General features: G+C 40.6%; 1 protein-coding gene across 1 annotated transcript in view; it reads left to right on the top strand.

Moving 5' to 3' along the window:
• The window catches only part of FCF1 (FCF1 rRNA-processing protein), a 671,099-nt gene that overhangs the window by 149,111 nt on the left and 494,902 nt on the right, over positions 1-27,086 (top strand). The window contains exon 4 of the mRNA XM_044074623.1: positions 21,021-21,169. Coding sequence (XP_043930558.1) covers positions 21,021-21,169 — 149 coding nt within the window. The remainder of the gene's footprint in view (positions 1-21,020; positions 21,170-27,086) is intronic.

The following is a 27,086-nucleotide window of genomic DNA, read 5'->3' as shown; positions in this document are numbered from 1 at the left end:
CAGTAGTGCTTAGAGAAAAAATGCAGTTGCTTCCCTTATTTTATTAATTTTATCCAATTCGGACTTTATTTCAAACATTTTCCGTAGTTATTTTGAATATTTCTGTTAATATATTGAGTATCGGATATTTCTGTTACTTAGAAATTCGTTTAGTGCATTCTGAATGCTTTGTTTCATAATTTGTGAATAAGAAATAGTTTGAGCATGTTAGAATACCTGAAATTTGTTTCTGACCTGTTTTGCGAGTTTTACGTGCAGTAGGTATGATTCACTCCTATATATTCCTCCAATCGTAATTGGGTGCCTCTCTCTCGAAGCTGAAGAATCTAGATCCCACTTCTGACACCATGTCGCTCATCCCTCTCTAGTGTAGATGATGAACAGGCAGGGTATAAGCCTAGCCAAAAAGGTACCCTGGCTTTCGCCACCCAAGAAAATTCTTTTCCTATGCTCTTGTCGAGCAGAGCCACTGATGCTTTATTACATAAAAACACACAAGGATGGATAGCAACATTACAAAATATAAACCAACTGCTTATTAGCAGACAAACTACACAGACATGCATGCTTACATCTCAATAGCTTACTACAAAATGGCAGTCGGGCTCGCACATGCTCAGTATTTATACACTTGTGCAAGTCCCTAGAAAGCATCTTAAAAGCTGTACACACGTATTGCTCTACATGTACTATCAAATAAAGATGAACAGGCGATCGAGAAGAATTTTATGCTTCCAGCTGGGAACCAGTCACTATCAGTTATAGGTTCTGCCTTTTGATCTCACCACAGCCCCCAGGGTGTTCACCAAATGCATGGCAGTAGCAGTAGCTCACTTGAGACTACAAGGAATCAGAGTGTTTTCATCCTTACTGGCTTATTTCCACCCTGACCAGGCATCACCTCATCATGGCAAGACAAAAAGTGGTCCAGACATGTGCTGTACTAGAAATCACCATAAATTACCAAAAGTCTCATCTAGAACCAAGTCAAAGTCTAGAGTTCATAGGCAAACTCCTCGGTACAACTGTAGCCTCACTTTCCCTCTGCAGACTTCAAACAATAAGATCACAAGTGAGAAAGATAGTTTGCAGTACCAGCATCCCAGCCTGCTTGATTCTTCAAGCTTTGGATCAATGGCGACAGCAGTAACAGGACTACCCTTAGCCAGACATCAGATGAGAATTCTTCAGCTTTGGATCATGGCGACAGCAGTAACATGACTACCCTTACCCAGATATCCGATGAGAATTCTTCAGCTTTGGATTATGGCGACAGCAGTAACATGACTACCCTTAGCCAGATATCAGATGAGAATTCTTCAGCTTTGGATCATGGCGACAGCAGTAACATGACTACCCTTACCCAGATATCCGATGAGAATTCTTCAGCTTTGGATCATGGCGACAGCAGTAACATGACTACCCTTAGCCAGATATCGGATGAGAATTCTTCAATAGATGCTGGGCTTGCAATGATCAATACTTCATCTTCCTTTATCTGCTGCAGTACGAATCACCAATATATGCAAAAGGGATGTACTGTGGTGGGCTCAGTCAGAAGAGGTTCTACAGTGACTTTTATTCATGCCGGCTTAGCCCAAAGTCGTTGTGATCAGATGCTTCCCAGCTGAGGTGGGGGGGGGGGCATTACCTGGGAAAGACAATCCAAGGCACTTGTCCCCCAAAAGAGGCCAATTTGCATATCTGTGTCCTAGAGATGACAGCAGCACTTTGTTGCAGGCCTTTCAGAATGGCTCTCCCTTCAGGAATGATTGGGTTTCAAACTGGAAAACTTGTCAATGGTTCCAGGGAACTCCAGTGTATTAGCAGGCAAACTGAGCAGGTACATTCTACTACCCCACGAATGGTCCCTCAACAAGGATGTAGCGGAAGTGATTTTCTGACCATGGGGCTAACCTTGCTGCGATCTCTTTGCATCCCCCCTAAATAAGTGCAGCAGCTGCTTTACCCTAATCCCCCCCCCATAGGAGCTCTTCTCTATGATTGCCCTCCAGTTTACTTTATACTTATCCCCCAATTTCTTTGATTCCAAAGTTCTTACAGAGAGCTGCCAGGTTGAAGAGCTAAGTCATCCTTATTGCACCCTATTAGCCTCAACAGATTTGGTTTCCATTCCTGTGGCCTCATCCCAGTTCCAGATCTACTATCCCAACCAACAGGCATGATTACATCTGAACCTTCCCAATCTCAAGCTGGTTTCTCCATTTCCAGTAATTATCAGACAGCCTTATGCTGTTGTCTCCTGTTAGCCACATTTTGTTATCTTCCCATAAACCATTAACAAGTAAACTTTCTGCCAATAAATGGAAGAGATTCATCCAGTGGGCTGATCAACATCATATCAACCCCGTTTCTGTCCCAACTTCTTGATGATGCTTTTAAATCAAGGAGCCAGTGCTTCAACAGTTAAAGTTCAGTTGGCAGCAGTTTCTAATTTCTGAAGTTGATTTGATGGTTCATTTGCTTCTCATAAACTTTGTAAAGCCTTTTTCCGAGGCACACTCCTTTTTAAAACCCCCATTTAAAGATCCTACCTCTCCATGGGATCTTAATCTGGTACTGCAAGTCTCAATCCATTCACTCTTTGTACCCGCAAATGACTGTAGTCTTAAATTTCTTTCTTGGAAAGCTTTATTATTGTTGTCCATTACTTCTGCCAGACTAATTTCAGAAATTCAGGCCTTGTCTATGAAGCCCCCATATCTAATTTTTCACAAAGACAGGGGTACAGTATGAACCAATGTATCCTTTTTGCCTAAAGTAGTAGTATAGTCCTATATTAACCAGTCCATCACTTTACCGGTTCTCTTTCCAAATTATTCCAACAAAGGCAAATACTTAATACGTTTAGTGGATGTACATAGGCAAGTGCGCTTCTATTTACATAGAACAAAGGACATCAGAACTACAGGTCAGTTATCCATTTCGTTTACGGATGTGAAACTGTGTAAACCAGTGTCCAAAGTCACCCTAGCCAGAGCTTACAGGCTGCATCATCTTTATTTAGAAAAAGTTGGATATGCCTTTACCAAGGCAGATGCATGTTCATTCAACCAGGTCCGTAGCAACATCCTGTTTTTCATTCAACACCTTCCATGGATGAAATATGTGCGGCAGCAACTTGGGGCCCCTCCCCCCAAACCTTTGTCACTCATTACAAATTGGATTTGATATCAAGAAATAGAGCATCATTTGGCTCAATGATGCTTAGGAATATCCTTCCTTGAGTCCTTCCTGGGATGTAGGTAGCTGGGGACTCTGTCTCATCAGTTGAGAATAGAATGAAAATTGACAACATCAGATATGCATTTACCGTAACGTTCCATCTGTGTTGTTTTTTTTCATTCTTCAACTCCCCACCCACCAACCCCCATTCTTATGGTTTTCTGGAAGAGTGAGTGGATATGAAAAGTTTTGTATAATCCAAGCATGATAAAGCTCCAGGTATAACCTTGTCTAGCTTTTTTTCTATATTTACATTTGTCTATTTGTATGAGAATTTATTTCTTTATGCTATAACCTGCAAACAAGATCTGAGGTATTTGGGGTTGGTGCACTTTGGGTAAGGGAGAAGCTCAAGAGTTCTAAGTTGCCACAAGCTTTTGCAACAGCTGAGTCGAATCCAATGGATCAGATCCAAATCCATCAGTTGAGGAAGAATGAAAATGGACAACACAGATGGAACATTATGGTAAGTACATAACTTTTTAATGCCTGCTGTCGCTGCCATATAATTGCAGAAGTTTAGGGGCAATGGATGTTAGACATATTAAAGGATACTAAAAAGTGTCTGTCTCCACTGATTAACATACACTCATGAGTATGCGAAGCCTGTTTATGTTGTACCATTGACATAAATAATCTTTTTCACACATTGCTAAAAGCTCTTAACCATGGTACTGTTGCTTCCTGTCGTTTTCCCTCCTCCACCATAACATGACCACAGCACAATGGCTAATGGCATTCCTAGGACTTGTAGTTTCTGCCTGCCCATGGTATTTTCTTGTTTGATTGTAGTCTAACTTAGGACCAGTTCAGCTGAACCACTTTGACTTGGATGACAATTTTATACAGTGGAGAGTATGATTTACCCAGATGTTTGGTGACCTCAGAATTACATTACAGAGGGGAGCAGGAGTCTTCCCTCTAAATTTCTAGTGTGGGGCAGAAAAGTATCTTTAGTAAGGTGTCCATTCAGTCACTCATATTTGAACAAAACCAGTTTTGCTTCATCTATCACTAGTAGTCCTTGGTGCAAAGCTTCATATGAAAGTTGTAATATGGAACGTAAGTATATGGTTAAATAGACTGACTCCTTCTGGTCAGTATGCCTTTTGAGTCATCTGTAATATGGAACATAAGTATATGGTTAAATAGACTGACTCCTTCTGGTTAGTATGCATTTTGAGTCATCTGCAAAATAATTTTGAAGTTTCATTCAACAGGCAAATACATTGATTTTTGCATGGCATTTGAACAAGATAATATAACAGTGAGAACTTGACATTTTCTCCCTTTCCCAACTGTTGTGTGATCTTAAAGTTAATATACATAAGAGATGTGGGGAGGGGGCTTCAGGAAGGCATTTTTTTTAATTTATTTATAGTGAAAGACTGTGTGAGTTTCAATGCATAGACATTCAGATTGGGATTTGATGGTAGTTTAATTCACCACTCATTTATAATTAGTTAAATTATCCCCTGAACTTGTTGCATCTTGCTGTAGCTTATTTCAAAGCATACAGAGTCTGACTTATACTCACTGTGTCCTCCTTAGCTTTTCAATATTTTCAGCTATTTTATTTCCAGTCAGTGAGGCCTTTTTGGTTTCATATGGATGCAGAGTGACAGTTGATGTCCTTTCATATCACTGTTGCAGTATTCTTTGCCTAAGGCATGTCATACCAAGGGTAGCCCAACATCCAACCAGTACACCGAAGCCTTTAGTATCTATAGGCATGGTACATCACACGTATGCTCCCTGCTCAAAGCGTATGACATAAAGGTGACATACTGACACACACACACTGAGAACTTCTTTACAGCCAGTCTAGGTTCTTGACCCAGAGACTCCCCAGACTCTGGAATAGACTGCCCATACATGTCAGGCAGAGAGCCTCTTTGGCCCTCTTCAAAAGGAACCTTGATTGGATGGGAGAAAGGAAATTCATCCCGGGGATCACGTCAGTCACCCTGCTAGACAGGGGTCCAGGAAAGTAAATAATGTGGGAAGAAATAGCCATGGAATTCTTATGGCTAGGCTTGTATAGGCCCTAGGGGCGATAGCCTAGTACCAACCTATGAACCTTTAAATGCAATTGTTGAACGTAAAGTCTGAATGCCCTTCTGCTGTGCTGGTTACCAAGGCTTATTTTCAACAAGTGCCCTGTTGTTTTATTTGTGTGCTTGTGCGCGCATGTGTGCACGCGTTTGTGCATGTGTGTGTGTGTTCATGTCATCCAGAACGGGAAGACATCATTGTGGGATGTAGATTCCCCACAAAGACTGTTACGACCAGAGTGTCTCCTGTTTGGTTCCTTCCTACGGTCATATGCAGTGCTGTGTTTGACAGGTGTTTGTGCCTAAGACCCTTCATAGTTGTCTATCCTCATTGTCCATATTCCTGGAGAACCAATGTCTTAAGTTGTTGGCTCTTGGTGCTGTGGTTGAATCCTGTAGTTCTGAGGACCAGCCATCTGCCAAGAAGAAGGCCAAAAAAAGTTAGGTCAGGTCTGGCTGTTGTCCAACCTCCTCCAGGCATCTCTCAAGGCTGGTGAAAGCCTAGAGGACTGCCTGATGGTTGCTTCCGATTGTTCTGCTGTGACCCTGTGTGAGGCTAGCATGGATTTGGCTTCTCACATATCCTCTGAGGATTTTCAGATGTTAGTACCTGACATTGAGGGGGAACCTTTGCTGATTATATCTGAAGGACAGAGGGGGATTCCTCTAGGGAAGAGGTTCCTACAACCATTATTGAGTCATGCCAGGGATCTGACCCTCACAAGGGTGTTTTGAGTGGATGTCCCAAATAAAAAGAAACAAACAAAATATATTTCTCCTGTTGGTAAGGGTCTCCAACCTGAATGGCAGGACTTTACTCTAGGTTTTTTTAATGCTTTGATGGCCTTAAAGCCTCCTTCACTCGAGGCCTAGAGAATGGACTAGGGAAGAATTTTGTCTATGGTTGCGAGAAGGACGACTCCCTAAGTCCAGATTCCCTCCTAGAGGAGCTCTCCATTGGAGATGGACAGCATTGCCCCTGTAATGGATTATTTTAAGTGGGATTGTTCTCAGATTCAGTAAAGATATTTTGACTTCCTAGAGATGGAGCCTGCCAAGACATCTGCTGTTCCTCCTGTTCTGGCTGCCCTTCTGGATACTTTCTCAGCAGCATCTGTTGCCCCTGACTCTCAACCCCCTGCACCTAAGAAGCCAGATAGAGTCTTTAAAGTGCCTGAGGTGTGCAATGCCTGAGGTGTGCACATTTCTTTATAAATGCCTTCCTGCTGACCTGTAGTGTCAGTCTCCTTTGACAAGCCATTCAAGTAATTGCCCTCCACCAAGCTGTTGCCTTCTGATAAGAACAATAAGGCTATGGAAATGCTGGACAAGCAAGATTACACTGCTGCCACTTGTCCTTTAGGCCATCATGTACCAGACTAATACGACCAGGTATATTTTTACTTTCCTTTTTTGGGTTTCTAAGGTAGTTTTCTGACCTTTCTAATTCAGAGGGGAAGACTTTGGCCCTTTCCTTTCTGGGCTGTACTTCTCAAGGTGCATGCCACTCAAATGCAGCTGATGCCTGTACCAGGGCTGCTGCCTTTGGGTCAGTTATGAGGCATTGTTCTTGGTTTTGTCTTCAAGCTTTGCCTGATGACTTTAAGGCTAAATGTTTGGATGCTCCTGTGGATAACTATCTTTTTGTATCTGCCTGCTGCTGAACCTTTCAAGTCTCTCCAGGACATGGACAAAGCCTACAGAACCTGAAACTTATTTTTGTTTCTCCTGTTCCCAAATTTCAGAGGGAATATCCCTCTAAGTCTGCATTTGTTCGTAGACCATCTTTAAGGACAAGAAGGGTCTAGGTGTGTGCCTCCTGTCAAGTCTGCTCAGACTCCTGTCACCCAAAAACCTGCTTTCCAGAACAAGCTGGGTTCTGTTTGACAATTTGCTTCCTCATCCCCTCGGCCAGGTTCCCTTGTCCCTCCTTCTGTCCCTGTCATTTCCAAATTGGCTGCAAATCACATCAGACTCTTGGGTTCTGTCCATTGTCCGTCAGGGATATTTCGTGGTTCGGAAGTCCCTTCCTTCCATTTGAAGAAATCTTCAGCCTCCTCTGGAGCTGCTCTTTCATTTCTCAGAGATTCTTCACTCTGGTTTGGCTTAGGCCACCATTCAAACTTTGCTTCTGCCCAAGTGGGAAAGGGGGTTTATTCCAGGATGTTTTTAATCCCACGAAAGGAGTGCACATGGAGACCCAGTCTGGATCTTTCCATGTTGAACACCTTCCTTCCTTTCATATGTTATCTCTGCAGAAATTATTTCCTCCTGTTCTGCCCCAGGCATTTCTGGTGTCCCTGAATCTCAGGGATGCCTGCCTTCACATTTCCATCTATCTTCTCTTCCTTTCCCTGTCTCTTCCTTGCATTTTCAGTTCTCTGCTTTGCCTTTGTCCTGTCTACAGCCCCAGCAGTATTCACCGAGTGCCTTGCTTCTGTCATTGCTTTTTTTCAGGGTTTTAGGTATTCAGATATTTCCGTATTTAGACAATATGCTCATTCAGGCCCCTTCCTCCAACTCTCTGCTTCGGGATATTAAGTGCATTACTTCCCTGTTAGAGTCTGGGGATCGCCATAAACTTCCAGAAATCAGTCCTGATACCTTCCCAGGATCATATTTTCCATAACTGCAGACTTCCAGATCCCATGCTGGCATCTCTGCCAGCCACCAAGATTCTGTCTCTGCTTTTTTCCAACCCCTTCTTCTGGTGTCGGTCACTGCCAGGGAATTTCTCAGGGTGCCTGGGTTCATGGCTTCCACCATTCTCATGTATTGTATTGCCAGGCTCGATGTGAAGAAGTTTTAGTGGTATCTCAAGTCACTGTGGCTTCAACATTGCCATCCTCTGGACTTCTTTTTACCCTTCCTTAACTGTTTCAAGCTTGAGCTTCATTGGCGGATTCAACTTTCACTCAACCTGGGGCTTCCTTTTCAAGCTCCAGTTCCAAGTCAAGAATGCTTTGCAGACTCCTCAGACAGGGGGGTGGGGTTCCTCCTTTCTCAAAATTCAGGGTCTCTGGCCTTCTCTTCAGTGGTCAGATCATATCATTGTAAAGGAGACTAGTGCTTTGCTTCTGGATGTTCATGCTTTCATCCCAAGCCCCTCATTATTTTTCACAGACAATACCACAGTGATGGGGTATGTCAGTAGGCAAGGGAGCACAAGGTCGTATCTTTTTTGCAGACTGTCTTTTCAGATATTCTTCATGTTTCACTGTTGCAGTCATTACATTTGGGTAATCGGCTGGCAGGTTGCCCTCAGTTGGCCTGAATTCCAAAGTCTTGGGTCCTGCGTCGGTTGTTGTCTCCTCTTCCATGACGTCAGGTCGTCGGGGGTATAAAACATGCATCCGACACCATTTTCTTTAGTCTTTCTTGCCACGCGGTGCCTGAAGCAGAAGCATTTTGCAAGTGCTGGTCAGCTGACTACTGAAATGTTTGAGTTTCAGAACCGAAGTCTTCACTAAAGCTAAGTACCCCATTGGGGAAACCTTTTTCTTGCACCATACCGATGTCAGAAAAAGTTAATAATTGTATTACTTGTGGGAAGCAAATACCTCATAAGGATTTCCATTTATACTGTATTCCTTGCCTAGGCACTGATCACAATGTACCTGGCTGTCTGTTTTGTGCTAGATTTAACCAACGCAGTATTAAGCGTCTGTATATTTTTGCCTCAAAGTATTTTGGAAACCGATTTAACTACCCAGAAATGTCGTCAGATAGCAATCTGACTACCGGAGTACATAAAAAGCGCAAAGAAAAGGACCGAGAAAGGCAGTTGAGATCCAAAACCGACGACAAAGCTTCTCTTAAGCTAGTCACCGGAACTCAGTGAGGCGCTTTCGCAGTCCCTGATACCCGCTACCTTCGAGTTGCAGGCCTCTACTGACACCCATGTGGAGTCCGGCATGCCGCAAGATACTCAAGGTATTAGGCCGACGGATGTATCTCCCTCGGATGGGTCCAGAGCCGCTGAGCAGGCACTGGCTTCTGAGGGTGTATTCAGACCTCAACATTTGTATATCAAACAGACAGCTGCAAAACCAAAGACTAAAGCAACTTCTAAAACTAAAAAACGGACGCATGAGCCATGTGCACAGGCCTCTATGCCTAAAAAACAGGTGATCAAAATGGCTGAAGACCTTATTACCTTGATCAGGGGTACCCATCCCCCTCCAGATAAGAGGCCTAGGCAAAACCCTGACTATGAATCTTAAGATCAGGTTTCTATTTCTTCTGATTCCTCTTCTGATCAGGAATTATCTATACCTCCCTGTGAGGATTCTGATGCAGAGGAGTCTATACCATCTGCTTCTCCTCCTGAAGATTATTCATTTGGGGAAACCTTGCATACTTTGAGGGAGCATTTTCACTAGGAGAGTCAAGACTTCTCAGAATCAAAAAAGAGGCTCAAGGATTTCCTTCTTCTCCCTCAGCACAGGCCTTTGGCCATTCCCCCTGTTTTAGACATTGTGGATGATGTGTTTTCAGAGTCCAGCTTGACCCCTGACTCCTTACCTCTGGCTCCCAGTAAGCCTGACCGATATTACAGGGTCCCTGACTCACATAAATTTCTATTTAGAAACCCTGCTGCTGTTCCTGAAACTGTTTCACAGGGTCCAAAGGGTGTTAAGGCCTCAACAGCAAAAATCCATCCCCCTCTGACAGAGATTCAAGGGCACTGGACAGATGGGGAAAAAAGGTTTATACATCTGCACCCTTGGCAATCAGAGCCTTAAACTGTCAATCTCATATGCTTAAGTATCAACAACATGTTATGGGATTGCTAAAACAGAAAATGATGTTGATTTCTGAATGTGCAGCAAATAAAGAATTGCAGGAATTATTGCATGCAGCTGAACAGGTTGGAAAGCATACTTTGCAATGTGGTTTTGATTCCTTAGAGGCCTCCTGCAGGGCCGCAGTTACTGGATCTGTGATTAGGAGGCATGCCTGGCTAAAGGAACAAAATTTGCCTGATCATGTTAAAGCTAAATTGCTAGATGCACCTTTACAGCATGATACTCTGGTATTAAGGCAGAAGAGGTTTTAAAGAAAATGGAAGACAAAGCTAAGTCTATGCAAACTGTTAAAGACTTTTTACAAGTGCAGCCATCAAGATTCAGTAGACACTGGCCTACAAAAAGTTGGTCCTTTCCTGTGTCAGATAGAGCTCAAAGGGGCAAATCCAGACTCCCAAAGGGTTCCAGATACCAGGTGCAAGATTCATACAGGTCAAAGCAATGGGGCGCTTCTACCTCCAAATCAGGAGGAGATAAAGCGCAAACCTACAGAAAACAGTCTCAATGACTTCCCTCTGCCTACACCAAGCACTTATCTTTTGACAGCACCACTAGGGGGAAAATTAGCACTTTTTGCTCAAAAGTGGCATTTAATAACCCAGGACAAGTGGGTACTAAACATCATATCACAGGGATACAGATTCCATCTCCACACACTGCCAATGGAAAATGGTTGGCCAGATCTGCCAAAAAATCAATGGGCAGAGGCACAGAAACAGGTTACTTTCCTCATGGATATGGGGGCATTCAGACAGTACCATAACAGGAAAAAGGACAAGTTTTTTACTCAAGACTGTTCTTGGTGCCCACAAAGGACAAGGCCTGGCGGCCAATACTGGATCTATCGATTTTGAACACATACCTGGACATTCCTGACTTTGCAGCAGCTTCTGCCCATGCTGGGCAAGAATGCTTGGCTGGTGACTTTAGACCTAAAAGAGGCATACCTGCATGTTCCCAGTAAGACAGTCGTGCATAAGATACCTCAGATTCAAGGCTGGCTTAATGCATTACCAATTCTCTGCACTGCCCTTTGGCTTGTCTACTGCGCCCAGGGTCTTTACAAAATGCCTGGCACCAGTAATTGCATTTTGCAGACAAAGAAGTATACAAATATATCCTTACTTGGACGACTGTCTCATTCAAGCAGAGAACAAGGACACTCTTCTTCGACACCTGGCATTTGTGAAAAGGCTTCTAACATGCCTAGGGTACACAATAAACAAAAGGAAATCACAACTGGTACCCTCTCAAAAGATAGCATTCCTGGGTGCAAGCTTGAAAAACCCCCCCACCCCAAACAAAAAAGGAAGCACTTACTTAAAACCCCCACTCTCCAAAAAAATTTCAGGGTCTGGGCTTCATGGACCTATTTAATTTATTCAAGCTGAAAGGGCTTCATTCCCAAAAAGTTTAAACAAAAAACAGTCCTGAACAATAATTCCTTTTGCCTGCAGCAGGATTCATGGTGGCAAACACCCCAAAACATGGATGCCCCCCAAACCCCGGGCCCGCCAAAACCCTTACGAAGGAAGAGATTCGTGCTTGGAACCAAACAAAGGAACTAAAATCAACCCGAAAAATCTAGTTTAAAATCTAAACTTAAGCTTACAAGGGCCCCTTCCCCAAAATAAAATAAGTCTGCCTTGGTATAAACAAGCAGAAATCACCCCCTCCTTTCAAGCAACTTGGAAATTTTTCCTCCCCCTTTCCCTTTCCCCAGGCCCAAATTGGAAAACCCCCTGCCTATTTGCCGCTGCCACCCTATTAAAGTTCCCAATAAAACTTTTGTCTCAATTCTTCCAAAATTTCAAAAACCCTCATCTTAACCTTTTTCTATTTTTCCCCTTTGGGCTCCATTTTATCCTGGGGGTTTTTCCCTTCTCTTAAAAACAACTCTCCAATTTTTTCCTTCCTTCTCTTCCTTCCCCCCCCCTTTCTCTTCCCTCTCTCTTCTTTCTTCTCTCCTTTTCCCTTTCAAATTCCCTCTCCTTTCTGCTCTTCCCTTTTCCCAAGGGGTTTTTTTTCCCCCCCCTTCCACCCTTTTTCTCCCCGCTTCTTGCTCTTTTCTTTCCCCTTTCGCTTCCTTTGCCCCTCTCTCTTCCCACTTTTCCCTCCTCGGGGCCTTTTCCCCCTTGCTTTTGCCCAGCCCCCCCCTAGCTTCCCCCCAATTTTTTTTCCCCTCCCCGGGTTTTTTGGGTTTTTTTTTTTTTGGTTTTTTTTTTGTAAAAAAAATAAAATATATAAATTTTTAAATTTTTTTAAAAAAATATATTATTTTATATATATATATTTTTTATTAACCAAAGGACAAACAAAAAAGAAAAAATATTTCTGAAAAAAAAGTTTTCCCCCCAAAAGGTTAAAAACCCCCCAAAAAAAAGGGGGGGCCCTTTGGGAAAGGGCCCATCCAAAAATTTTCAAAAATTTTTTAAAAAACCCAAAAACCTGCAAAAAAATTTTCGTTTCAATTTAAACGAAAAACCCTTCTTTAAAAAAAACCATTCGAGGTTTTAAATCAAAAACCCCCTTTTTTTTTCAAAAATTTTTAAAAAATTTTTTTTTAAAACCCAAAATGATGGGAAAATTTTAAAATTAAACCCCCAAATTTAAAAACCTACTCCAAAAAAAACACCTGAAAATTCTAAAAAATTTTTTTTTTTAAAAAAAAATTTTTAAAAATTTTTTTTAAACCCAAAATTCAACCCCTTTATAATTTTTTTCCCCTTTCCCCCCAAAAAAAACCCCCCAAAAAATTCAAACAAAAAAAAAAAAATTTTAAAAAAAAAAATTTTTTCACCCCCCCAAAAAAAAATTACGGGGTTTTGAAAAAAAATTTTTTAAAAAAAAACCCCAAAAAAGGGTAAAAAAACCCCCCTTTTTTACCCAAAAAGGGAAAAACCCAATTTTAAAAAAAAAATTTTTTACAAAAAATTAGAAAAACAATTCCCTTTAAAGAAAAAAAACCCCAAAACCAACACGTAAAAAAAACCAGGGAAAACTAACTTAAAAAAACCCCCAATTTCCCCAAAGACCCCCTTAAAATTTTAGGGAAAAAAATTTAAAAAACCCCAAAATTTTAATTTAAAATTAATTTTTTAAAAAAAAATTTTATAAAAAAAAATTTTATAAAAAATTTTTTAAAAAAAAAATTTTTTAATATTAAAATTTTATTTTTATTTAAAATTTATTAATATTTTGTTTGTTATTATTTTTATATATATTATATATATATATATTTATATATTATTTATAAAAATTAATATATTAAATTAAAAAAAAAAAGGAAAAAATTTTAATGAAAATTTTATACTTTAAAAAAACTCCCCAAAAAAAAATAACACAAATACAAACATTTATTTATAAAATATTTTCAAAAAACACAAAAACACACACATCACACACACCCAAAAATTTTCCCTAAAACCCAAAAACCCCAATCCACCAACACACAACACACAAACCAATAAAAATTAATCACCAATCCAACAAAACCCCCAACCTTTCCCCAAACACAACTGCCCCAAATTTTTCCCCAAACCAAAAATTTAAATCCTTAATATTACAGTTACTTTTATTCTTTTAATTTTATAATTTTATTTTTTAAATTTTAATATATATATATATATATATATGTATATATGTATATATGTATATATATATATATATATATATGTATATATGTGTATATATATATATATATATATATATGTATATATATATGTATATATATATATATATATATATATATATATATATATGTGGTGTGTATATATATATATGTATATATGTTTTATATATATATATATATGTATATATGTATATATGTATATATATATATATGTATATATATATATATATATGGTGTATTACACATATATATATATATATGTATATATATATGTATACATATATATATATATATATATATATATATACATATATATATATATATATATATATATATATATATATATTATTATTATTAATACGTATTATTATTATTATGTGCATATTATACACACATATTATTATTATTATATTATTAATATTATATGTAATATTAATAATACGTAATATATTATTAATATATTATTATTATACATAATATATTATTATTATTATTATTAATATTATAAGAAATACCTTTTGGAGGCACCTGACATCAGGGGCAAGAAAACCTAAAGAAAATGGCGTCTGCTGCATGTTTTATACTCCTGACTACCTGACATCATGGAAGAGAGGACAGCAACTGACGCAGGACCCAAGACACTGGAATTCAGGCCGACTGAGGGCAACCTGCCAGCAGATTACCCAAATGTAATGACTGCAACAGTGAATACACTCTAACATCTACATTTATGGTAAGTGTACACAACTGTACTTTCTGAGATCCTTGGACCAGTTATGGTGATTTCCATGGTGCCATCTACAGCTCTCAAGGCCATGGCACCCCTAACTCCTACTCTGGTTGGTGGCTCATCAGAGCCGGGTGTGATCCTGGTTTCAAGGTTGTCGTTCTTTGTTCCTAGCTCCCACCCCTCTTCAGGTGGGACTACCTTTCAGATTATGGAGAGAGGTTTGGCCTCAGCAGGCTTCTAGCTGGTTCCATCCTTGTCGGAGTGCCATATTTTTTTGTTTCCTCTGGTTTGAAGCTGTCGCAATCTGCTACGTCAGGACAGCAGGCACAAGAGCTGCAAGACACTCCGGTTCAGGTACCCCCTCTTCTGAGTCCTCTTCAGAACCTTCCCCTGAGGAGCCACCCCACAAGAGGACATGCAAGAAGAAGCACCTGGATTCTCCAGAAGACACAGAGTACGATGAAGGGGAAGGGTCCCCACGATCACCCTCGGGAGATGTCTTCTTTGGAGACTTCCTGGCAGTATTAAAACAGATAGGTGATTGGAAGCTTTCAAATCCTTCCTCTGAGGAATCAGTGTTTTTGCAAGCTTTTCGTGCCCGCCCTTCTACTTTTTGGGTGATCAGGCCCACTGACTACCCAGTTAAGTTGATAGTTCAGCGAGCGTGGACAGTTCCTGACTCCATAGAGCCTATTCCCCAGAGACTGGATAAGATTATTTCAGCTCCAGAGGATCAGCCCCATTGGTCTAAGGGTCTAGCACTGGATGCCATGGTGGTGGCAGTGGCCACCAAAAAGGAACTCGCCAACGAGAGTTCAACTATCTGTCCACCTAACCAAAAGTCTTGGATGATAGATAGATTTGGGAAGCGGATTTTTGCTTCATTGACCTGCACTATTCTGTCCTTGAACATCTTGACACACTTTAGTAGACTCCAAAGGGAGCTGAAAACTGATCTTTCAGACACCCTTGCAGGAGCAGTATCTGATGAGGTTCCAGATAAAGTTGCCTCTCAGCTTGCCACCTTAGAGTCTATCTGAAATTCATTCATGTGACTATTGCTCATACAGCCAAATGGACGTTTAGAGCAGCGGGTACAGGCATTGCCACTAGGCATCACACCTGGATGCAGTTGTGTGATTTTCCGGAACCCTTGAAGTCTTCCTCTGTCAGTGCTCCAGTTGATGGTACTTCTTTGCTTGTCCCAATAGTCAGACACACTAGCCAGGTGTGAAAAAGACGGGAAGACCCTTCTGCCGTGGGCATTTGTTTTTTTTGCTCCCCAGCAACCTCATTCCAGGAATCAGAGGAGTGGAAAAATGTGGCTCAAGAAGACCCACGGGCCTTTTCAGGACACACGTGGTGAATATTCCTCCCGAGGAAGAGGGGGGAATTGTTCTGGAAGACGCCCCTCCCATGGCAGAGGGGGTCTGTGTAACCAGAGCTCCATTGATTCCTTTCCTGGACAAACCCTATCAGCGCTCCTGAACAGGGGCCTGATTGCTTACCTCTGGGAAGATTCTCTCTGCACCATTCAGCCTGGCTTACAATAACCTTGGACACCTGGGTGCAGAACATAATCAAGAGAGGTTATAGTATTCCCTTCAGTCTTTTCCTAAAATCCCAAAAGCAAATCCCCGATGTTCCACCCAGTCGGAGAGATCTAGCAGCAGTCGAGATTGAAATGCTGTTTCAGAAGAAAGTCATCCATGTAATCCCACCAGACCAAGTAGGATCCGGATTCTACTTGAGATTCTTTTTAGTGCCAAAAAAGAATGGGACTGAAGACCAACCTTTGATCTCGGCATATTGAACAAATTTTACAGCAGCCAAAATTCCGGATGGTTACGGTTCAGTCTATCCTTATCTTTCTAGAGAAGGATGATTGGATGTGCCCTGTAGATCTTCACGGCACGTATTACCATATAAAAATAGACAAACGCTCCTGAAGATATCTCTGCTTCTGGCTAGGAGCCAGTCATTACCAATTTCGAACACTGCCCTTTGGTCTCACCACAGACCCCAAGGCGTTCACCAAATGCATGGCAGTCATAGCAGCTCATTTGAGACTACAGGGATTCTAGGCGTTTCCATATCTAGACGACTGGCTCCTCACCGTCCCCTCCAGGCATCTACTGCTTTACGCCATAGACTTTGTTGTACATCTTGCTAAAACACTAGGGATTTCAGTCAACAAAAAAAAGTCACAATTGATTCCCTTGCAGGATCTGGAGTTCATCGAAGCAATGTTAAATACGGTGTCCTGTGTAGCCTCCCTTCCTCACCACAGACTGTTAAAACTAAGATTGCAACTTCAAGTAATCATTTCCCAAAGCAAAGTTCCTGCTCATCTGGTACTACAAGCTCTGGGGACCATGGCTGAAAAAATAACATTAGTTCCCCTCAGGAGGTATCACGTGAGGCTGCTTCATTGGCTCTTGGCATTACAGTGGTCACTTCTAACGCACCCCATGTCCCATCCAGTCTTGATTACACATTGCTGCAAAATGGATTTATCTTGGTAGATGAAGCCAGAAAAGATTCTATGGGGTCATCCCTTTTCCCCCTCTCAGCTCAAGGCCGTAGTGACCATGGTTGCTTCCCAGATTGGGGGGGTGGGGGGGGCATGAAGCCAGAAAAGATTCTATGGAGTCATCCCTTTTCCCCCTCTCAGCCCAAGGCTGTAGTGACCACGGCTGCTTCCCAGATGGGGGGCATTTTCTGAGAGAGACTGTTCAAAGTACTTGGTCCACGCAAGAGGCCAATTTGCACTTCAGTATCCTAGAATTGAGGGCATTGCTTTTAGCTTTACAGGCATTCCAGACTGTCCTTCCTTCGGGGACAATTGCAATCCAATCAGACATGTTTGTAGTCCGGTATATCAACAGACATGGGGGAACTTAGTCCTGCCCCCTGTGTCGGGAAGCTCTAAGGATTTGGCAATGGGCAGTCGCATCCAACAGCTTCTGATAGCAGTGCATATCTTGGGGAACTCCAATGTGATTGCATCCTCCTGCCTCATGAGTGGTCTCTCAATCCCAACGTAGCGAAGAAGATCTTTCGTCGATGGGGTCAGCCTTCCTGCAACATGTTTGCTTCTCCCATAAACCACAAATGCAGCAACTACTTTGCCTTAACCCCCCCCCCTTGCTGGCAGACCCCGAGAGACGCACTTCTTCTCGGTTAGCCCCAGAGATTCCTGTGTGCCTTTCCCCCAATTCCACTCATCCCACAGTTTCTGAGGAAAGCCCAACAGTTGAGAATCAGTGATTTTCATTGCACTATACTGGCCCTGTCAAGTCTGGTTTCCCTTTCTTTGGCCTCATCTGGTTTACCATCCGTGGACTTTGGATGCATCTCCGGCCCTAATGTCTCACCCTCAGGGTCTGGTGCAGGTGACTAGGGAGATTTTCCTTTTTTACTGGAGGCACTGTATTTTTCAAAATCCAGATCTCCCATTCTCTCTCCCAGCTCCAGCAGTCTGCCACTTACAGATGCCTCAAACTTTGCTTAGGAAACTGTGTATATGGAGATGTGTAAAGTCTTCGGAACAGAAAAGATGGACCAGATCACATAAATATGAGAGATTGACATTTAAGAAATTTTCTCAACTGTCTCGTTTTTTTTTTGGTCCCTGGGATCTTTACAAGTGTACATAAACTACTACACCTGTGTGATGTGGTAGATTAACAGGCAAGGGTGAACCAGTTCTTGCACTTTATGCAGACTAGCCATGGTAGCCTGGGGGTGTAGCTTTTCTGCGCAGTCTCGCTGTGTAGGCATTTTGCATACCATTAGAGCAAAACTGTGTTTCACACAAGCTGAGTGAGATGAGGACAAACCCTCACTAGTGGAATTTTTTGTTCCAAGGGTTTTTTAAAGCTAGATAGTGCTATAGGGAACACCTCAAATATATATTTTTGCCTCCACTCTCAAGTATCAGTTAGCAAAATTCTGCTCCAGTCTCCACCCTTGAAGAACAGGAAGATGTATTACTTTTCTTTTTCCTGGACAGAAATTTTCCTGTATTTTTTTTTCCATCCTTTCCAGTGTTATCCTGGGTCATTTTGAAGTTGGACACTCCAGAGATCTTTGTGGTGACTCTTTCTGGCCCAAGCAACAGTAGTTCTCCTTTCTTTTGGTATGGTCAAGGCCATTTACCACAAGATCCTCACGGACTGGATACACTCGCACAAGTCCAGGGGTGTTTGATACATCCTGACCATAACAGCTATAACTGACTTGCCTATATGATACAATTGTAATACATTTTAGGCACCCTGTTTTGAGGATGTGCAGCAGATATTAAAGAAGGCAACAAATCTTGCAAGAGGTTTTCTATTTGGTGCCAAGAAAAGAGTCTGCACCCATTCAGGGCTAATGCTTCTCTAGTTCTTGTGTGAGTTCCTGTCCTGTGGCCTGCATTTCTCCTCAGTCCAGATTCATTTGTCGACCTTTAAGGCGTGTCTCCCCGTGGATCCCCCCTCTTTGATTGCAGTCTCTTGTGAAAATGTTTTTGAAAGGAATGTTGCATATGAATCTTCTGGAATCCAGGTGACTGCTCCTTGGGATCTTAGTTTGGTGTTAGAATAGCGAACTCTTGATCCATTTGAACCAGCTCATCAGTCTGACTTGAGGTTCTTGACATGGAAAACAGTCTTACTTATTGTTCAGACCTCTGCAAGAAGAGTATCTGAGTTACGAGGTCCTGGTGAATCAACCTTATCTCATTTTCCACAAAGATAGGGCTTCTTTAAGAAATATTCCTTCAGCTATCCATCTCCGTATCTCATTTCTATAACCTAAAAATGAGGGAGAAACTAAATTTCTTACCTTGGATGCCCACAACAATTCTGGTACTGTCTTGACATAGCAAAATCTTTGAACCTCTCAGTTCATTTCTTGTAAAGGTAAGGAAATAGGACAACCTGCGTCAAAGCAGACTATTCCCAAATGAATGTTTCATGCTATTACCTTTTGTTATACCCAGCAAAACAAAATTATTCCAGGATAAGTCGAGACTCCTTCTTCAGGGCCTTGGCTTCACCTGTGACATTTTGGAAGGGGCTGTTATTCTTCACGGGCTCTTAGACTCTCATTTGTCCTGCTCCCAGTCATATTAAGCTATAGTAATCTACCCATATAGCTTAGGCTGCTGCAGTGTTCCATTGTATAAACTTGGTACAGTTGTGTAAGAGAACTTCCCATAACAGTATATGTTTGATCATTGCTGCAGTATATACTCCCCTCCGCCTAATTTTTCTTATTTATGCCATGATGCGGATATTTAGTATTATTTTCATAACTGTCATTCTCAGGGCTTTAGCCTCTCTCTCTCTCTTTCGGTATGAAAGCTATGAAGGGCTTGGTGCCTCAACCTCACTTTTAATCCCTAATAGACTTCTGTTCAGAAAAGTGCCCATCATAAATTTAGAATGTAATTCTTGATTTGGTGTTACTTGAACTTATTTTTCCTTTATGCCAGTTAATTTAAATCTGCTGTATTTCCTATTTTCCATTTATAGTATATTTAAATTGTTCCAAATGTAACATCTGCTAGTTAATTATTTTTGTGATGCCTTTTGTAACACAGATTGCACTGATATTTTATAAATGAAATTAATGTTTTCTGCTTTAAGTATGCATTCCTTGCACATGTACTATAAGCAGTGTGTGGCAGTTAGTTTTTCATTGCTGAACTGTAGACTGCATGAACATTGTAAAAGTAATGTCTTTCGTTTTTTCCCGGTTAGGGGTCGCCACAGCAGAACTCCGGTCGGCTAATGATTGGCAGTGGATTTTTATGGTGCTGAGTTGCCAGCCCAACATTCAAAGAAGGCACACCCATACACGCACCTACCTGCATGTCTTTAACGTCACTCGACCACAGGGAGGACATGCAGACTCCACACAGAAGGAGCTCCAGCCGAGAATCGAACAGGAGAACCTCTTGCTGTGAGGCGACAATGCTAACTGCTGCACTACCACGGCCTATCCCTGTATGAACATTGTACATGATGTAAAATGGTGTTGATCTGCTGTTCCATTATTTGCAGGTTTGTTATGTCTGTGTTAGTTTTATTTTACCTTTTACTAAAGTTACTTGTATGCTGTTTCTACCTTGTTATGGAGGTTTCCTCCCAGGGCTTCTACACTAAATGGACATTTCCATTTCCATTATCCATGTCAGCAAATAAATGAGTGGCTGTGAATCCATACAGACTGTTAAGATAAACCTTTGTTTGCTAGCCTGTTAATCATGACAGTTACAGCTCATCAGCAGCACAGTTATGAAATTTGCACAGATTTATGCTGTCCTAGAAAAGGTCAGAGTACTATAAGCAGTATTTCTGTTGTCACTACTTAGCAAAGTCAGCATTTAACTAAATGTACTACTAAACGGTCAGTTGTATAAAGAACTGTGCTGTGTCCTTCATATAACATTAATGTAAATCTCATGTGGAGAAGCTGACATGGTAGAGAAGACAGCATCTGCCTAAGAAAGCAAGAATGAATATTGTGCAAAATAATTGGTAATTTTTTTTTTCCAGGACCAAATATCCTTCTTGTTTATTCTTCCAGTACAACACACAGCTTGGCCCTCCGTATTACATTTTGGTCGACACCAACTTCATCAACTTCTCCATCAAAGCCAAGCTGGACATTGTGCAGTCCATGATGGATTGTCTGTATGCCAAATGTGAGTGCCACATACCTCTTTGTATTGACATTATGTAATGGGATTGTTTTTATGCCAAATGTGAGTGCCACATACCTCTTCATATTGACATTATGTAATGGGATTGTCTTTATGCCAAATGTGAGTGCCACATACCTCTTCGTATTGACATTATGCAATGGGATTGTCTCTATGCCAAATGTGAGTGCCACATACCTCTTCGTATTGACATTATGTAATGGGATTGTCTCTATGCCAAATGTGAGGGCCACATACCTCTTCATATTGACATTATGTAATGGGATTGTCTCTATGCCAAATGTGAGGGCCACATACCTCTTTGTATTGACATTATGTAATGGGATTGTCTCTATGCCAAATGTGAGTGCCACATACCTCTTCGTATTGACATTATGTAATGGGATTGTCTGTATGCTAAATGTGAGGGCCACATACCTCTTCGTATTGACATTATGTAATGCTTGCACTTGTGTATGTACTAAAGGAGAAAAAAAGGCTCCAGTGAAATCGATTCATACTGGTAGCTACGAGTCTCATTCAACTAAGTGCAGAAATGTTACTCTATATGTTATACTGTGCGCAGGTACTGGTTTGCATGTAAAAATTATGTATTCATATTGTTCACCAGCTTTGAACCTGTCAGTCTGAGCACCTTTACAATAGAGACAAGGAGCATTCCACAGGTAGAGACTTGTTACACTTGAATTTTTTAAGATACTTGTTAAGTATTTAACTGCATAAAACCTAAGCAGTGATGCGAATAAATAGGCTATAATGTGTACAAGTGTCACGAGGCTGAATGATGATGAATTAAGTAAGTAATGCAGTGGCTTAGCAGATAGCAAACTTGCTTTTCTGTGAAGATTAGAATGCCATGAGTTCTATTCCCACACTAGAAAGTTTGATTCATTTTCCATTTGCTGATTGAGTATAAAGGTGGGGGTGCGCTCCTAAGGTGCTGCCCTTTGAATGGTATATTAAACTGAGGTGCTGTTTTGCGGAGTTGGTGGTTGCTTAGGTACAAGATAAGACATTTTGACACTGGTTCAGAAAATAGTAAGGTTTGCTTTTTTATATCAATCCTTTTCCATCTTTTTTTTCATTATTTACAAATTCCTTATATTCACACTTTATATCCCAATTTGCATATCCTGGTAAAACATTTTACATGTTAATTTATTAAATGCATTCCACCATTTCGTCTTCCCCACCCTTTCCACTATAACAATTTTTTGTATCACGTATTACTTAATCTTTTCTTTTGTTAAACAGCAGCTCCTCACATTTTTTTTTTTCACAAATGCAAAATAACAGTGAATAATAATTTATCCAGTTTTTCAGTTTCTTTCACTCCCAATCTTCTTATTACACACAGTTCCATGTCCATATCAATTTTTTAAATATTTTCCTGTCACAAACGTGAATAATGTCAAAAAAAATAATTTTTGTTATAATCCAAAAAACAGTGTTGTAATTTCTCTCCAGTATTGCAGTTATTGCACATTCTTTCTTCTGTCATTTTATATTTCATGTTACCTTTCACAGGAATTTTGTCCAAAATAAACTCAGAAAATCACTGGCTTCAAAAAGGACTTGTATCTTTCCTATGTTTTCCGTATTGCTTTCTTGTATTCCCCCTCTTTTCCCATGGATCAGTTTAATAGGTTGCTATTTGATACTATTCTTTCCATTGCATGTCTGTTTCTTTATATTAATGTTACATGTCTTTATTTTGTTTTCATATTCCTGCTCTTCCAGACTTTCTCTTTTTTATTTTTCTTCCCCTACCTATAATGACATAGTTTATATTTTCAACACTCAAAACAAATTTACTGATGCTAAGAAAACAGAGGATTTTATTAAATTCAAGTCACCCCTTTCTTTTAGATTATGAACTATCACCCTCTTGATTTGATTCAATCTTGTTCACCACAAACAAGATAACCTAATAATTCACTTTCAGTACAAATTGAAATGTATACACACCACCTATATATGCTATTGTTTCTTGAATACATGTGTTTAACATGTATACCCTTTTTCTTTTGACGTGTGAAAGTCTCCACCAGTCTGTCAACGTTTATATTCTTTAGAATTTCTATCTGTTCTGTTACTGTTTGTTCCCTTTAGAACATCAAATCTGATGTCATTTTTCACATAATCCTCGACTGTGGGCTCTGTTCCGAGCCTTGAAACAGTCTCTGCTGTTATTCCAGTTCAAGCCTTCCAGAACTCATGAGCTAAGCTCTACCCACAATGCTCCTCACCAAATTACCACAGATCTTGTTTGCCGCTTCATAGTGCCAGACATGTTCTCTCTGATCTCTCGGCGATAGCTAATTTTCAAAAAACTGCAAGTTAGATTTTCCTATTTTCTTATATTTTAGCATACCTTATATCTATACTACCCACTCCTCCTTTTTATAGTTTAGTTTGTGTATCGCAGTGTTTTTCTCTGATTTACCGTTGGGTAGTTTTCTCAAGTACCATCCTTGGTACTTTTCTCCTTACCTCTTCAGGTAGTCTTAAATACAATTGTTGGTATTTCCTTTCTTCTTGCTCTTTTCCTTTTACTTAGTTAAAAAAAAAAAAAAACTTTCCTTTCTGATTTTTTAGTATGACTGGTTTTGTGTGTGTGTGTGTTGTGGCCTTTGTTTTTTGTAATGGCCGACAAACCTGCAAACAAACTAATTTTGAAAGATTTTCTTAAGTTGGACTGTGACGAGGCCTTATCTGGTCTGGAAAGCTGAAGCCAGATCATCTTCTTCTAAACCAAAGAAACGGTCAGTCTGTTCTGACATGCCTCATCGGAACCACCAAGCAGAATTTCCAAGACTCCCATGGTGCTGACAGCCTCTCGGAACCGACGGGCCTAAATATTCAGTCCTCTGTGCCAGTGGTGCTTGTTTCTGCACCAACTTCTTCAGCGCCCACTGTCTTTGGTACCTGTTTCGATGCAGACTACATCGGTACCAATGTCAGTTAAAGACACTTCCACTTCGGTACTAACCAAGCATACAGAACCAAAAGACCCTTCACTTATAATTTTACCTCGTACCACATATTCTTCCTCAGTAGATCCTTTTGTGGACCGTCCTCCCAGTCGTTTTGGAGAAACTTGCACCAAAATCTCCATCATCTTCTTCAGTTTGATTTACCAAGAGTTTATCCGAATCTGATATTATGAGACTGGTGGATCAGCTCCTTGAAGCGAGGGGATTACCTCCTTCCTAGCATTGTTGGCTCTTGAACATTACCTTCTTCCACACACTGCTTATTTCTCCTCCGATTCCAGCTGAGTTTTTGGAGTGCCTGGTACCGACCTTCCGTCTTCTGACTGTTTCTGTGCTGGTCAGAACTCCTCCTCCAGCACTGATAGCTACCCTGAGTTCTTCGGGTTTGCTGGACCCAGAGACCTCCCTGGTCAGGCTTTGCCAGTTCTGAGGGGCAAGGTTCAACTTTGATATTTTTGAGCCCTCCATGCCCCTTGGTGCCGGCAGGTATGTAAGCTCACCCTTGGCTTTGTCTTCAGAGAGTCCCTCCTCTGTGCGGGTGGGACCATGGTTCCAAGGAGTCTATTTCAGTCTCGGGCTCCCCATCTCTCTACAGGGGACCTGCCTCAGGCCATGTGGAGAGGGCCTTTGTCCATTCTTGGAGAAAACAGTCTATGCCTTTCCCTGTTGGACCAAACATCTTGTCCATCCCCTCGACCAGAGCTTCCTCCAGTCTCTTCCTGGGACAGAAGACACAAAGTCTCAGGATCAAACCTCGGCACATTGGTTATGTCATCTTTCAGATATCTTCTCCCGAACACCCCACCAAAGTCATACTTCAAAGAGAATGTGCAAGAGGAAGCACTGGACTCACCTGAAGAGTCCTTCGCCAGAAGACAAGCCGATTTCAGTGAGAGGAAGGCTCCCCTGAGTCACCCTGAAGAGGTTTCCTTCGGGGACATCCTAGAAATTCTTAAACAGAGGGGTGGCTGGATCATGCATCGGTCCAGCCTTTTCTGGAGGAATCTGTATACCTAGAGGCTTTTCAAGGAATCTGTATACCTAGAGACTTTTATGTCCATCCCTGTACGTCTTGGATCTCTCCACCTGTTGACGATCTTACTTGATTACTCAGCGGTCTTGGAAGTTACCGGACTCTGTTAAGCCAATCCCAAGGAGATCTGACCGCGATCCTCTCTGTTTTCCTTCTCAGGCAGAGGGGAGTAATAATGCAAAGAAATCATTCAAGAGGGCAGAAATGGCCTGCAGAATCTGGGTCCAAGTTGTTGCAATTTTTCCCATTCCAATTTTGTTAAATTATAAGTATGCTTTTTATTCATAAAATCCTCTATTTCCTTTTCCAGCATTGTATTCAGTAGTGATTCAAATCGTGCTATATTAGAATTTCTACATGGAGGTAAAAAATAGTTGTTATCTTTAAGCATATGTGTACTTAATAAGTCATAAGCATTATTTCCTCTTCACTACCCGATGCTTTCTTCACTTTCCATTTCACTATCTAGTGAAAATAAAGCATCACAGTTAACATCTGACTCAGTCGTTTTATTTAATCTAAGAAATGTTCCTTTAAATGCATTTTTCGGCATAATTGAAACAACTCAGTTTTAACCTCATACTTTTTGGGTAAACATGTGGGTACAAATTTTAAACCCTTCTCTAAAACAGAAAGGTCTATCTTATCTAGTTTGTAACTCGACAAGTTAACAACATAATTACTATGCAAGTTATGTCCATCTACCTTTCTTATGTTGTCCATGTTAATTTATTAAATGCATTCCACCATTTCGTCTTCCCCACCCTTTCCACTATAACAATTTTTTGTATCGCGTATTACTTAATCTTTTCTTTTGTTAAACAGCAGCTCCTCACATTTTTTTTTTCACAAATGCAAAATAACAGTGAATAATAATTTATCCAGTTTTTCAGTTTCTTTCACTCCCAATCTTCTTATTACACACAGTTCCATGTCCATATCAATTTTTTAAATATTTTCCTGTCACAAACGTGAATAATGTCAAAAAAAATAATTTTTGTTATAATCCAAAAAACAGTGTTGTAATTTCTCTCCAGTATTGCAGTTATTGCACATTCTTTCTTCTGTCATTTTATATTTCATGTTACCTTTCACAGGAATTTTGTCCAAAAATAAACTCAGAAAATCACTGGCTTCAAAAAAAGGACTTGTATCTTTCCTATGTTTTCCGTATTGCTTTCTTGTATTCCCCCTCTTTTCCCATGGATCAGTTTAATAGGTTGCTATTTGATACTATTCTTTCCATTGCATGTCTGTTTCTTTTATATTAATGTTACATGTCTTTATTTTGTTTTCATATTCCTGCTCTTCCAGACTTTCTCTTTTTTATTTTTCTTCCCCTACCTATACGCATAGTTTATATTTTCAACACTCAAAACAAATTTACTGATGCTAAGAAAACAGAGGATTTTATTAAATTCAAGTCACCCCTTTCTTTTAGATTATGAACTATCACCCTCTTGATTTGATTCAATCTTGTTCACCACAAACAAGATAACCTAATAATTCACTTTCAGTACAAATTGGAAATGTATACACACCACCTATATATGCTATTGTTTCTTGAATACATGTGTTTAACATGTATACCCTTTTTCTTTTGGACGTGTGAAAAGCCCTCCACCAGTCTGTCAACGTTTATATTCTTTAGAATTTCTATCTGTTCTGTTACTGTTTGTTCCCTTAGAACATCAAATCTGATGTCATTTTTCACATAATCCTCGACTGTGGGCTCTGTTCCGAGCCTTGAAACAGTCTCTGCTGTTATTCCAGTTCAAGCCTTCCAGAACTCATGAGCTAAGCTCTACCCACAATGCTCCTCACCAAATTACCACAGATCTTGTTTGCCGCTTCATAGTGCCAGACATGT

The sequence above is a fragment of the Protopterus annectens genome, chromosome 6.part0, assembly GCF_019279795.1.
Source record: "Protopterus annectens isolate FY-2018-M chromosome 6.part0, PAN1.0, whole genome shotgun sequence".
NCBI lineage: Eukaryota > Metazoa > Chordata > Ceratodontiformes > Protopteridae > Protopterus > Protopterus annectens.
The sequence above is the reverse complement of the archived record's forward strand: the minus strand, read 5'-3'. Positions and strand labels throughout refer to the sequence as shown.